A 14,994-nucleotide genomic window follows, 5' to 3' on the forward strand; every position below is an offset into this window, starting at 1 on the left:
ATAACCTGGCAATGCCATCACCGCTCTCCCTCAGCACTCATGGGTGAAACCTGTCAGGGCCATTAGTTAAAAAACTGAGGAAACAGAGAGGAATCATTGGAAAGCTGTCCCTCTGGATAACCAGATGTTTTTTTTACATATTTTTCATATTTGTAACACAAGGAGCTGTTCAGTGTTCAGACCACAAGACAATTAATAGAAAAGCGTGACTCCTGTTTTATTCCAAGTTCTGATACACCTGCTGTGCAGTGAACTTTTGCACTTGGAGCACGAAGCAAACCTGTAGTGCTTGTCAGTTCGTTAACAGTATTCAGTTTTATTAAATTAAAAGCTTGCAAAAATATACTCTACACAAATAATTGTCTTTGGGGTGGTTCTCCTTAGTGTCAGTGTTGGTATAAGTTGGTAACAGGATTATTTTTTCTTTCATGTGTTAAGTGATCAAAATACCATATACCTTTTTGTTCCTCTCTGCAGTACTTTTGCATTTGCACAAACATACTTCTGAGTAAAAAATTGAAAACAGACTAACTGGATAATAACCTCAGGAAAAAAATAGTTCTGCAAATTTGCTTGTAATTTGTTTCATTTGTTTTTCATATCAGGTATTTGATTTATCCTATATTCTTTGGGATTTTAAAAGGTTGCTTATTTATATTTCTGCTTTTGATAATAAATGAGTGCAGTCCCAAAGATAATTTTATTTGGCAGGACTATCTGAACTGGTTTCTGCCTGTGTATCAGTCCCTAAGCTATGTCTTTGTGTGGAATGTTAGGAGAAAATGCAGTTTGCTTCACCAAGAAAGGAAAACCTGCAGCACTGGGCTTTATTGCAAGGTGCTGACAGGTGCTTGCTTTGGCCATGGATGCTTTTGGTATGGGTGCCCTGTCCTGTCTGTAAGTCAGGGAGGGAAAAACTGCCTTGCTTGTGTTTGCTTGGGTGTTTTTTAACTGGCAAATGCAACACCACTTCTGAAAATTGTGTTAAATGTATTGTGTTTTTCTCTTTCCTCATTTCTGCAGATCTGTCAGTGGAAGAATGCTGTGACAAGGGTGTTGAATGGGCAATCACAAACAGGATATGTGCCTCTCTGCCATTAATATCCGAGTCTAGAGAATGCAGGTACACACTTATATATTAAAACACAGTCTATACTCTAATGTGAAACCATAGGAATGGCAGATATTGGAAGATGAACTTAGAAGATGAAGCACCCAACTCCTATATCCCAGCTTTTCGACTCCATATGTAGCCTTGTGGAGTTCTTCCTCAGGACCTACTTTTCTTCCAATCTAATCCTTTAATTTTTGGTGTCAATCTAGCTTAAATTCACCCACTCTAACCCATGTGGCATTTAGTGTCACTTACTCAGAGATTTTCCTACTCTGCTTTGCTCACAGGGCTTGGGCTCTGCTCTGCCTGAGGGCATCTCAGCATGGCTGCACTGCTGTCACCAATCTGGTTGTGGATCTGACTGTAGAAAATAGAACCCCTCAGTTAATATACAGATTTCTTAATTCTGCTGAGAATTTGTAGGATATTTCTTTTCGTTAATCTACTTAATGAAATAATGCAAGAAAATGTTTAGTTAAGATTTTGATTCTGTTGCATCTCTTATGTTATTGTGGCATTTGTAGTTTTTATGTCAATATAATTTGCATTATTTTTGCTGTTACATGCACTTGTTACATTTAATTAGTGGGGCAAACAGCTGGTAGTTTGAGAGGCAACTCCACAGAGAAATTTGTATTTAAAACACTTTGCTTTGCTCCCCCCGTTACTCAAATGGATTGCAGTGTGATTTAGCCTTAGTAATAATTCTGGAAGAGTTAAGATGATCTTTGTTACAGAAAGAATGTGTCTTCCAGGGAAGTCAATCTGTGTTTTCTGACTTTTGCATTTATACTGGCATCAAAAGCAGCCTCTTACGCAGAAGAATTGACAGATAGGAAATAAATGCCAATTTAAGAAATACTTGAGGAGTCATAAGAATTACAGACAAAACAGAGGCAGGAAAAACAGGAAACCAAGTTTATTGAACGATCTAGGTCTGAGTATCTTGATGATATAATAATAATTTGATTTATATGAATTGAGATTCTGTTGCAAATAATTTATTCTTCAAAAGATTTTAATTCTGGAGACTTACTAGGACTTCATAGGAACTGGAGAACAAACTCACTAATGATTCATCTAGCTTATGTGCATAACTGAGATGTAGTTAAGAAAGTTATACTTATAAAATAAAAGGCATATATTCTGTGAGAGGTGTGAGCACTTCTTGTTTTGAATCATCTGTTTAGAATAGTAATAACAGTGGTGTTTCAGTGGTGTTCCTTCCTCCCTCAAAGGAAGCCCACTGCTAGAGTCTCTTGTGTGAGGAACCAGCTGCCTCACTGGTTTGGAATTGCATCCCCTTGGCCATTTCCCAACCATTTAAAATACATCCATAGTAATCAAAGAACCATGGAATGGTTTGGGTTGGAAGGGACCTTAGAGACCATCCCGTTCCAAATCCTTCCATGGCAGGGACAGTTTTCATTATCCCAGGTTGCTTCAAGCCCTGTCCAACCTGGCTCTGGGCACTTCCAGGGCTGGGGCAGCCACAGCTGCTCTGGGCACCCTGTGCCAGGGCCCCACCACCCTCACAGCAGAGAATTTCTTCCTGACATCCAATCTAAGCCTACTCTCTGTCAGTTTGAAACCATTCCCCTTTGTCCTGTCGCTCCTAGCCCTTGTAAACAGTCTCTCCATCTTCCAGACTCCCTTTAGGTACTGGAAGGGGCAATTATGTCACCCCAGAGCCTTCTCTTTCCCAACCTGGCCTTGGGCACTGCCGGCGGTAGGCCAGCCTCAGCTTCTCTGGACACCCCATGCCACAATCCCACCACCCTCAAGGGGAAAATATTTTCCACAGAAAGAATTGTTTTCCAGCCCTGTCATTCTCGTATCTGCCACATCACAAGGTGACAGCTCTGGGCTCCAGCACATTTGTAAGGCTCTTCTACCTGAGTCCCTTGTGGTTCCTGAGGGAGCCATCTGTGTCACTGTCACTCACTGAGTGTGCTGTGGCTCACACTACAGCCATACTCACTTTTTTGTCCTACACAAGGTGAGCCAGACCCTGTGTGAAGTTCACAACTTCCAAAGATCCCCTTGGTTTCTCTGACTCCGGCTTTCAGCTGAAACAAGGCTCTGGGCCCAAAGTCTGCAATCTCTCACTGTGGTTTCTTGCCCCACACATGATTTTATCTCACTGTATTATCTCTCTGGACAATGTCAGTGTTTATCTCTGTGTCTCTGTGGCTCAGTTAATACAAGTGTAGAATTTTAATGAGTAATATCTCTGGCTGTCATCGCAGTGGGTCTTTTCCCATTCATTCATTTTCTTGTGGTGTGGTTAAACTCAAGGCAGCTGGAAAGAGCTGCCAGTTAATTTTGGAACTCAACCTGTCCAATAACTCTTCTTCCTTTCTAAGTGAAGAGCTTTCCCTGCACAGAGCTCTTAGCAAGTGAACTTAATTCCCTTGCCAGAAACAGTCTGTCTCCATATGGTATTTGCATGCCTTTGACAATGTGTAGCCTTTCTGGAATTACACCAGGAATAGCATTATTTACTAGTGTTGCAAGAATGCACATTGAGGAATCCAAGGCTGGAAGACCTAGCTTGTTTTTGCAAAATCATTCTTTTTCATTTTGATATTTTGTCCAAGACCTTCCACTGTACACATGAACAGCACTGACATAGCTTGAAGGAAGTAGAATGAGAGAGACAGAGGGTAACAAAAGCAGATTGACAAAACATTGCTGTCAGAAAAAAAGTTAAATTTTAATGCTTTTATGAAAAGAAGAGAAATTAAAAATAGATGATTATGAAATCTGTGCTGGTTTAGGAGTGCATCATCTACACAGGAGAACAATAGATGTGAAAATATTGTGGATGTAAGTGGGTGTGTAGATTTTCATTTGGAAATTAACTCCATGAAAATCAGCCAAGTTGGTTAAGTTTTAACAGAAAGTAAAAGTGAAAATATAAAACATGATTTCTTAACTTGATTTATAATCAAATTATCTAGTAATGAAATAACTTTTAGATCAACATCTGAATCAATAAATCTGTATTTTTTAAATGTCTTGGGGATTTTTGTTCATTAGTAGCCATAAATAAAACTCCTCTTTCAGAGATGCATGATTTTACCTGAAACATCCTCAATGAACATCACTTACGAGGCCTCATGCTCCTAAAAATTCAATATTTAGTGTTATACAATATCTGCCATATTGTGAGTACCTGTTTATTTTCTGAAAAATTTTACTGCTCTCCTTTAACTGAAAAGAATAAGGCAGATAAAGAAAAAACATCTCTTGGCTTTTTAAAGTATTACTCCTAATTAAAAAAAAAAAAACCAACCAGATTCATGGAAAGGTACTACTTTATTTTCTCTGTTTTTAGAGACCAATATTTTAATGGTCCACAGATTGTTAATGGTACACCTGAAGGTATAACACCAGGAGACAAATCTAAATATTCTGTTGGCTCCTTCCCCTTGCTAGGGAGCAGAAAGGGAGCAGGTTTTAGCTGAGGTTGTCATCCAGGGAGACACCTGTGACTTAGGGAATGCAGGGAGGGATCCTGCTCATCCCAAACTCCCTGGAACCTGCCTGGCTAGTTTGGGGATCCCTGGTGTGCAGAGGGAAAAGAATGACCAGCACTGTGCAGGTATTTCCAGCATTTTCCTCTGCCATCTTTCAAGGATTTCTGCCTCTGTTTCTGCCGCACAAAATTTAGTTTGGAGTCTCCAGCAATATTTGCTACCAGTGCAACAGGGCTGTAGGATTTGGGCAATGAAGTGTGATTTTATTGTTGTTGTGGTTCTCAGAATGAACAAATGGTATTTTAATCTAGTATCCAGTTGATGTTTAATTCCTTATTACAGTTGGGGTGGACCACATGACTTATGAATACAGCTGTGGGAAACATTTTAACAAACTCTCTTGTTTTGGTTGAAATTGCATGTTTTTCAGAGATTTCAAAGGGTTGGCTGGTGTTTGGAAAAAACAAAGCCACACCAGGAATCAAACAGACCTACTGAAAGACTGCTGTTGTTTGTTTATTTGTTTGCTTGTCTGTGGCTGACATATCTAGCTCCTCAAGAGAATCTGAAGGGGTAAAGAGGCTGGAAAGTCTCTGCTCCCACACTCTTGGGCTTGGAGTTCAGTTTTTAGAGGCTTCCAAAGCCCTGAAAGTCAGACCACCCCAGAGCTGGGCAGGGAATGGAAATTCTGCTTCAGAGGGAATTTCAGCAACAAAAAGGCTACATATTCTTCCAAACTGGAACTAAATCAGATAGCAAAAACTTCAAATATCCTGCCAAATAAAGTTACTGTCCTGGGCTTAACTTCTTGCTATGATTTTAGAGTCCATTTTTGAATAATTTGTTCATAAATTTATCCTGGCTTTTAGTTCCTATGCATTGAAATACCATGGCTGTTTTTGTCCAAGTGGGAACTGCACAGTCAGACCTTTAGTAATGATGGAACTGTAAAATTCTAGAGTGGTTTGGGTTGTAAGTGATCCATGTACAATCTAATAAATAGGAATTGGAATCTTCAGGAATGTATCTGGACAAGCTGGCCTCACCCACATGCACAGAGATCCATAATCTGAGCCCAGTACCCACATGTCCCCTGCTTTTGGTTTCCTGCCCTTAGAGCAGAGGGAGTCCCTGATACCATCTGGGAGCTGAAAGCTCATTCCATGGTCCTGGAGAGCAGGAAAGCTCCTCCAGAGGGGATGCATGGTAGGCCATTTATCTCAGGTGATGGTGGGAAAAGCCTGTAGTTCAGTAGTTCTACTCACCCACTCCTCTTCCTGATATTATCAAAATTTCCAGCAGTGGAATAGGGGATTTTCAGGAGTACTGAGGTATTTTTTCCTCTGTTTCCCAGTGTCTGTAACAGAAAGTAGTGGTGGAAGAGCTTTATCCACAAAACTACGCAGCAAAGCAGAGTTACACATAAAGGCAGAGTGGAGAAAGATCTTTCCTGGCCTTTGTATTCATGTGACAAGCAGCAACCACACTGCAGGACTTTAAAGCCTCCTCATGCAGATTTTTTTTCCCCTGCAGGAACAAGTTTCCAGTTTTTTCACTGGCATTGAGATAAAATAGAGTGATTTAATGAGCAGTGCAACAAAACTAAGTTTTCTGCACAATTTTATCCTGTCTCCTCTCCACGTCTCCTTGCCCTGTAATACTTTTCTTTCCCTTGTGTTTCTTTTCCCCTTGCTTGCAATACACTCTGCTGTTTCTCGCTGTGACTTCCCTTGTTATCTTCATGTCTCTCCATGATCTCCAGGTGTCCCACAGAACAATGCTCTGATCTTCCTTGCACATGCCATCCCTGTTGATTTGGGGCAGCAGGTGCCAGGGTAGACTGGGATTGCAGGTTTTCACAATATCCAGGGCCTGACTTGTCACAGTCATATTTTCTGAAAAATCCCTGTGCCCAGGGTTTTTCTCCTCGGAAGCTGAGAAGCCTTAGAGAAAAAGGAAAACAATAATTATCTCATTTGCTTCTCCTGTGTTTTGCTCCTTTGGAATGTGTTTGGAGATTGTTTACCCACAGGTGATTGTTTCATTGGTTTCTGGTGTGAGTGTTTTCACTCTTTGGCCAAGCAGTGCCAAGCTGTGTCGGGGCTCTGGAAGGAGTCACAAGTTTTCATTATTATCTTTTTAGCATTCTGGAAGTATCCTTTCTGTATTCTTTAGTTTAGTATTCTTTAATACAATATAGTATCATAAAATAATAAATTAGCCTTCTGAGAACATGGAGTCAGATCCATCATTCCTTCCTGCCATGAGGGACCCCGCAAATGCAATAACTTCTCCCTTCCATCAGTCTCCTCAGCCACCAGCTGTCACAAAACATGCAAGAATGCAGCCCCGAGTTCCTTGTGTCCTGAGGCAGATGTGGTTGAAGTTTAAAAAAGTTGCTAGGACAGACTGCAAGGTAGATCAGTAGTGAAACTGTACTAACCATGTCACACAGACAATCTGCCTCCTCCCAGAGAATATCTTTATGTTGTAACATCACTCCCACAGAAACCTCTTTCCACATGGATAGTAGAAGTACTAATTCTCAAATGTTGCATCATGTGTTCCTGCCCTATGTGTGACACTGTTCTCCCTTTCCTCCCTGCTGCTGCAGCATGACCCAGGTGCAGTGCTGCCGCAGCCAGCTGGAGAAGCAGTCCTGCTCCGACGGGGTCGAATTTGCCAACGCGCGTGAGGAATGTGACTCCCATATTGCCAAAAACTCCACCTGTGAGGCCGAATACTTCAAGGTGAGGCATCAGAGATCTCAGGTTTTGTGTTGCTGAAAAGGATCCCAAGGTATTAAAGAGTCTTTTTTCCCTTTGTGTTCTTGTGACCGAAGAAGAAGTCGAGATTTGTCAGTTCTGCTTTTCAAGATTGTTTATTTTTTCTTATCTATTACATTCCTTCTCTGACCTGCTGAGATCTGTCTGGCAGGTTGGGTTGTGGCACAGTGACTGCCCTTGGGGTGGTGTTAGCTTTTTATACTACAAACTACGAGTACTTTATTTACAATAATTTTCCAAGACCTATAATCTATGTTAGACAGTCTGTCTCTACCCTAAACCAATCAAACAGTGGCACCATCACAGCAGAAGATGGAGGACAAGAAGAAGAAGAAGAAGGACAGAACATGCCCAGATTCCTCCATCTTGATTCTTGAACTCTCATTCTAAATCCCCAAAATTCTAGTATTTCGCCCTGTGACAAATTCACTGTCATTCTACTCAAAACTCTTGTGGCTTGTGAATCTTCACACAAAGCTGGTAATTGTTTCTGTGGGCTAAAATCGAAGGCACAGGTGGTTTTGACTCTGTGCCAAGATCTCTGAACCCCCTGCCAAGGTCTTGAATCACCCAGGGCAGTCAGAGGAGTGTCCTGGGTTCTGACCCAGAGAAACTTCTGTTTGTCTCTAAGAAGTGGAATTGAGGTTGTTTAGGGTTGGCCTGAAGATTGACTCAGTTTGCTGCACATGAATGGTTTTTTCCCACCTGCACCTCATGTCTCTGGTAAAATTGTTTGCACATTGTCCTTCTCTTTGAGAAGTTTAGCTCTTAAAGAGTTCTGGAAAATTCCTCTGAGTTATTAGTGGGTTTTTGGTTAGCATCTAAGGGATTTCAGCAAGGGAGAGACCTCTTGTGGACAGATACCAAAAGCAGAGTTACTACAGGATTCACACCAAAACTGGCAACTTCAATCTGAACATAAATAATAAGAAATATTGTAAAACTATTGTAAACTTTGCATAATCAAAAGACCTTATTAATCTAAGGAACTTCAGGTGCTTCCTAATCACACCAAAAATTGTACCTTCAAATTTCTCACGTGTAACTTTACTCCTTTGTTCCTTTCTGTGAGAAGGCAGTCAAGGGATCACAGGAATTCAGGTGGGACACGGCTGACCACTGTCTACTCAAACATGGGAGCAAGGCATGGCTTGGAAGCTCCATGGGATTTTGCCAATACCAGAGGGGAAAAAGTTTGATATTATTATTAGGGTGACTGAAGAAGCAGAGGCCTACAGGCAGTGAAAGGGTAGAATAACAACTTGATTGTTAGTTTGTACCATCCATGAAAGCTGTCATGATTCAAGCTAATAAATCAATGGTCATCATAATTTGCTCTCAGACAACTGGCAGCCTTTGGGAAATGGCTGCAAACACCCCAAGAACTCAATTGACATGGAAGTTAGATTGCTTCCAGCAGCTTCTCACAGAAGCCACCTCTGTGCCCCCTCCTCACTACCAAAAGCCATGCAAAACCAATTAAGATAACACTTGACACTTTCCATCTCTGTATCATTTTAGCTGAGGTATAGAAACATAAATTATTCTCATTATCAAGATGTTAAATCAAGATATATCATGCACAGTTAGAATAAATATGGGTTGGAACAAATGGTTCAGGGCACACAATTATGTTAATTGAAGATGCAGTGTCTTATAGACATTGCAAGATTTAGCAAGTTCTGTACTTGAAGTTTTGCACAAGCTGCAGACAGAGGCTTTTCAAGTGGTGGCTCAGGCTGAAAGAAATAAGGAACTTAAGGCTGTTCAGCATTTCAAAAAAGGGCAAAATTAATGATCATTCTTCAAAAAAATTCCAGAGAAACTCTGCAACTCCCAGTATGAAGATCCTGTGACAAGATAAAGAAGTGGCCTGAGTCTTCCAGCAGAAGCCAGTGAGGGTACCAGAATTATATAATGTCAGAATTTGTCAAAGCATCAGCCTATTCAATAACTAAATAAGATTTGGTTATCAAAAATATGCAGGTGTAAGTCAAGTGATGAATCTTTAGCCGGCTTTCTTTTTTTTTTCTTCTAATTTATGGTTGGGAAAATTGAATATTATCAAAATTATCATCACAGAAGGATGCCTCAGGGAATTGCTTGATATGTTAGAATAAATATTGTGAAATGTTTCAATCATCGAAGGTTTATTTCTAAAGTCATCCAAAAAAGCCAGGAAAGATGGAATTATCCCAGACATAATAGGATGAAACTGGAGCATCTGCCACTGGATGGAAGTAGTTGGAGGAACTGGTAAAAAAAAGTGGGTAGTAGCAACCATCTTACCAAACAAGAGTAAATAAGGGAAAAAATCCTTCCTAGGGACTGGAAGGGCATGGAAACAACACCCCAGGATATGAGGCCAGGACAGGGGAGTTCCAGCCCTGCAGCAGTCTGCAGCACAGAGAACTTTCTGTTGTGTATTTAATGGCTTCATGCAAAATGGAAAACTTGCATACTTCAGGATGCTATTACTGTCCTGACTTCACGCTGCTCTGAGTTTTAAAAGTGCCTTTCAGTTTAGTGCAGGGAGAGAAACATGTAATTCCTTACAAGGGAAAACTTAGAACATCTCAAAGCAATGCAAAGCATTTCATGGTCGCCTTCTTTTTAGCAGGTGTGGTGCTTAAAGCACCAAACTATAGAAATTTAGTTGAAAGTTTAGTTATTTTATGTTTCATCTGTTCTGTGTAATGGTGCAGGCAATTTTCTTCAAGCAAAACAGAGTCTGGAAGACAAATCTAATAAAAAAGAGCTTAAATCTGCTTTCATGTGACACTAGCAATTGTCAGACACCAGTTCCAGAGAGCCAAACACTTTTGCTGCTTTCTGACAGCAAGGCAGAAAACTGAATAAATCAGCAGCATCTTCTCAATTTAAAATAAAGGAAGCCTCCATAGGATTAATTTATCCTGTCCTTGCTTCTGTGCTGCTCTTGAAGACTTTGTGGAAAATTTTCCATCAGTGCCAAGGTGAGATAACCACTGACATCATTATCAAAGCTCACATTGCTTTGACTTTGTTAATACTTTCATTTTCTCTTTAACAGACATGCTGTTACTGTTGTTTGCTGGGGAAGGCTGCCCAAGTTCAAGGACAGAGCTGTGAGCCCAACCCAAAGATGGGATATCAGTGTGGGATTGTCTTCAAGACCTGCTGTGGGAAAGGCCAAGAAGGCATTGATCTGTCCATCAGTGATTATCCTCCCAAAAAAGAGCCAGGTATTTTATGGCATACTTTAAAGACATTGATCTGTCCATCAGTGATTATCCTCCCAAAAAAGAGCCAGGTATTTTATGGCATACTTAAAAGAGCAAGACACAAAGTGATACAGGGTGCAAGGAGTATTTTCACTTTAAATTATTTCTCTTGGAATTACTCTAATTTGATATCTCAACTGAGTAATTTAATGATGCGTGTTTTGGAGCTCTTTTTTTTTGGGCTAGTGATAGCTGAAAGGCTGTTGTTGAAAATAAGAGGCAGAAAGAGGTCACTCAGTTTCTGGTGTCAGAACTTAAATCTATGAGAGCTTATTTTGGCAACCAATGATCTTACCTGGGAAGCTGAATATAAGCTATTAATTTTACTGGCATTTTGCCCACTGAAAAAAATGTTTAATTAAAATGAAAATCAACAACCAATTGTTAGAATTGTGTTGGGAAGCTAGAGGGCCTTTGCCAGCTCAGCAGAATGCAAACGTTGCCATTGTGTGAGAGGCAAATGCCCACAAACCAGGGGTTTTTGAAATGCCTGGAGTGCCTGGGACCACTAAGATCTCCAGAAGTGTGGAAAATGTTTCTTTTATTACAAAAAAAGAGGGGTACCTAGATGCTCCTGACACCCTTTCCCAAAACTAGTCCACAGAGCTGAAGAGGATGAATAAGTAAAGACTGACCCATATAGACTTTCATTTGTTTGGGGCTTTTGGGATTGTGTTTTTGCACACTACCAACCTACCTTTGCCCCTGTGTTCAAAACTGTGGGATTGGAGAAAGTCCATTAGCTGGTTCTTTGGGGATGCAGTGAGTTCAAGATGTCTTTGGCCCTTGCATGTCCATGTGGAGAGAATGGACTCTTGGAATATGTGTATGTGGCAGGAATACCACAGATCAAAACTCTTCAATAAGTATATTAAGTACATATATATATATTTATATATTTATATATTTATATATTTATATATTTATATATTTATATTTATATATGTATATATATGTGTATATATATATATATATATAAAAATATAAAAAGTTGAAGTATGTAAGTATATACTTCATATATATATAAAGAATGCCTTTAGTACGTGCCCAAAAACTTAGGTGTGGAGTTCTTTTTGAAACAAAGTCCAAATAAATAGCTGAGGTTAATCTGATTCTCATTAAATCTCTGAATACCCCAAGCTACTGTAAAATCAGTGGAAGACAAGCATGCCCCAACAATGTGCCTTATGGAAATGAGGTTAAGGTCTGGTTAAAAGCCTGGCATTAAGAACCTGTGTTTGAAAATATCAGTCTGTATGTAATCTATGATCACATGTGACTTTCATATTGAATCAGTCAGATGGGGAATGCCCCATGGCCATGAGAATGTGAATGTCAAATTTAAGTAAGAAATAGCTGTAAAATATGTAAATAATGCTTTTAAATTTTGTTCTGGTTTGTCCAAAACCCTGGTGTGAGTTCCATCCCAAGCACACAGTGTTTTACAATGAGAAGAAAAGTGCTTTCTCCTTTCTCTAATGCCTATCTCTCCTCTTTTTAGCTGACATTTCAAAGGAGGAGCTGGACCAAGAAGATCCTTATCTGCATGATGGCTGCAGAGGTGAGTCCTGCTGGCCAGCTCTGCTGTGATTGCTTTCAATAAAGTGAAGCCAAATTAGATCTAGCCAAAGCCCTTTGCCTGGGATAGTTATGGGTTAAAAAAAAACATGAGGAAGAGCCTTTCCAAGGAGTAATGGGCCATTATGTGATGCCTAAATAGTGCCCAAATATAAGGGAGGCATTGTCTCTCACAGTGCAGTCCATCTTATTCTACTGAAGCTGAGACAATACATTTAACTTCTACTTAACCTCTTGTGGGTAATACCTCAGAAGTGCCACCCTTTAACCTGTGGAGTGCTTTCGATTCTTCAGAATGTGGTGATCCTATATTAAATATGTGCATATTTTATTATTCTCTTGGTGTTTGAATATCAGGGTGTTTAAATATGAAATTAAACTTGTTTATGTTTGAGATGCATAACCTGAAGAAAAGGAAGACAAAAGTGGCTGTTGTTCTGATTATTCATGCTGCTCTGCCTCCTTGGAAATGTGATTTTGGAATATTGCTCTGCTAAATATTCTGATTTATTGCTTGTCACATACGATTTACATGTCTATAAACCTAAACCAGCAGTGATTCACTGTTTTCTGCCAGCATTTCCGAGCTCAGAAATGTATTTAGGATAAAGTCAATTTAACAGGCTTATATTCCAGTTGAAAAATTATTTACTGTGCTCTGTGTTCTACAGCTGTTACACTCTGGAGAGGGTGGGAATATCTACCAGGTCATTGGTGAGCCAGAGTCAGCAGTGCCTCTCCTCCTTGTCTCCAGTTGCTATTTCGAGGAGATGACATAGAAATATGTGTTACATATTTTCCTAGCATTATTTCACCATGTAATCAGTTGTTGTATTTCTCAGGTAATCAGCTGCCTGCAGGAGATGGATTGGTATTGCTAATTGCCAATTGGTGGTTCTGCCTACAGTATATTTTCTGATAAACTTGGCCAAAACTTCTAATTTCCTGGACTTTAACAGGGGAAATTTTAATTTCCTAGGAAATGGAACTTCCAGCAATTTGTTTTGGAGCACCTTCATTATTAATTCTGTTCTTCTGATACTCTCACTACAGGTTTTACTGTGTCAGGACAGAGGTCACAGTATTAGAGATTCAGAGAGCAGAGGCTGTTGATCTCAACTGCAAAACTATGGTTCCACCTAATTTTCAGTGATGCGTTAATGGCCCTGTCCTCATTAGAAATTGTTGTACTTTAAAAATTATTTATAATAACATATCATAGCTGCAATTTCTCACATGGATTGTGCCTATCTCACACCTTTTGTTTAATGCCTATCCAGCCATTCTAAAAAACAGGATATGGGTTCTGTTTGTACTAAGAATATCTGCAGCCTTACAACAAATATTTGTTGCTGGAAATATGTAAGCTTTTCTCTAATTTTTAGATTATGAAACATATATTAATTTCTATTTTAACAAGGTCAGCAAAGGTTTTCCTAATGATGAGCCAAATTTTGTGTAAATTCTCTCAAGTATTCTCTTTCTGCTTGTCACAATAATCCTTCTTTTATTAATTTTTAGAGCTTTCAGTGCTTAGCCCTTTCTTTCTTTTGTACATGTGTATTAACTTATTTTCTAAATAAATCAAGTGTCCTGTAAATTAGTGGTTTGTTTAAGTTCTTGTGAAGAGCCTCTTAATTACATGAGGCCTTTTAACATGTTCATTAGGTGGTGGTCCCTGCTCCCAGCAGTGCAGAGACACAGGATCCAGCTATGTCTGCTCCTGCTTTGTTGGCTATCAGCTTCAACCAGATGGCATCACCTGTGAAGGTAAAAGAAATAAAGCCATTGTTCTGATTATAAACATTCTTGTTTTAAAAGTGCAAGAATAGATGCAAAAATACCCAGAGAGAAGAGAGCAGAATACGCTTATGTCAGCTGGGGAAAGAGATGAAGTCATAAAGTGTTGATTTGAATGGAGTGTTGAAAGGAGAATTGTGGGGAAATGAAGTTAAGAAAAGGGCCAGTGGAAAAGGTGGAGAATTTAGAATGGAGAACAGGCAGAGTTTGAATTTGTTGTTGTGAATAAAATCAAAACAGAATACCTATCCTCTCTTGTAAAAGTGGATTGTTATTGATAAGGCAGACAAAAGAAATAGAGTAGGATTCTTTAGCTTGTTAAGGACACAACTAACAGAAAGGATTAATGTTCTGGACTCCATGAGTGGCATGGCAACTGTCAAGGAAGGATTGTTAGTTTCTCCCAGAAGAAGAACTGGCTTTTCCTGTACCCCTGAGTGTGGTCAGGCTCTGCCCAGGCTCCCCAGGGAATGCCAGAGCTCCAGCAGGGCTTGGCCAAGGCTCTCAGGGATGCACAGGGGGGATTGTTGGGGTGTCGGTGCAGAGCCAGGAGCTGCACTCAGTGATCCCTGTGGGTGCCTTCCAAGTCAGCATATTCTGATCTGTGGCATCAAATGAAATGGGCTGGGATAGAGGTTGCATTTGACTCCAGGCATGAGCAATGTGACATTTGGTTCTGAGCTAGTAAGCCCAGGCTCCCTGTTGCTGAGGAATGTGAGCCCTTCCAGGGCACAGCTCAACTTGTCCATCCTGCATAGGTGTTCAAGGATGACAGATGTTCCAGATGAAGAGTGCCTTTTTCTGTCAGTGACTGGAAATGTAATCTTAAGTACCTCAGACACAAACTTCAGAATATAAAATAAATATTGATGATTGGTCAGACTAACACTAACCTAGTTGGACCTATAAAAAGGAAGAGCTTTTACATTTAATACACATGGATGTCAGATTTTCTTACTCATTCAAAGTAA

The 14,994-nt window shown here is 39.9% G+C and overlaps 1 protein-coding gene across 4 annotated transcripts in view; it reads left to right on the forward strand.

The window, feature by feature from the left end:
* The window catches only part of FBLN1 (fibulin 1), a 68,293-nt gene that overhangs the window by 17,446 nt on the left and 35,853 nt on the right, over positions 1 to 14,994 (forward strand). For all 4 annotated transcript variants that reach the window (XM_074538969.1, XM_074538970.1, XM_074538968.1 and 1 more), the window contains exons 2-6: positions 1,024 to 1,123; positions 7,211 to 7,346; positions 10,435 to 10,606; positions 12,147 to 12,206; positions 13,892 to 13,993. In XM_074538969.1, the coding sequence (XP_074395070.1) occupies positions 1,024 to 1,123; positions 7,211 to 7,346; positions 10,435 to 10,606; positions 12,147 to 12,206; positions 13,892 to 13,993 (570 nt within the window). The remainder of the gene's footprint in view (positions 1 to 1,023; positions 1,124 to 7,210; positions 7,347 to 10,434; positions 10,607 to 12,146; positions 12,207 to 13,891; positions 13,994 to 14,994) is intronic.

The sequence above is a fragment of the Zonotrichia albicollis genome, chromosome 4 (assembly GCF_047830755.1).
Source record: "Zonotrichia albicollis isolate bZonAlb1 chromosome 4, bZonAlb1.hap1, whole genome shotgun sequence".
NCBI lineage: Eukaryota > Metazoa > Chordata > Aves > Passeriformes > Passerellidae > Zonotrichia > Zonotrichia albicollis.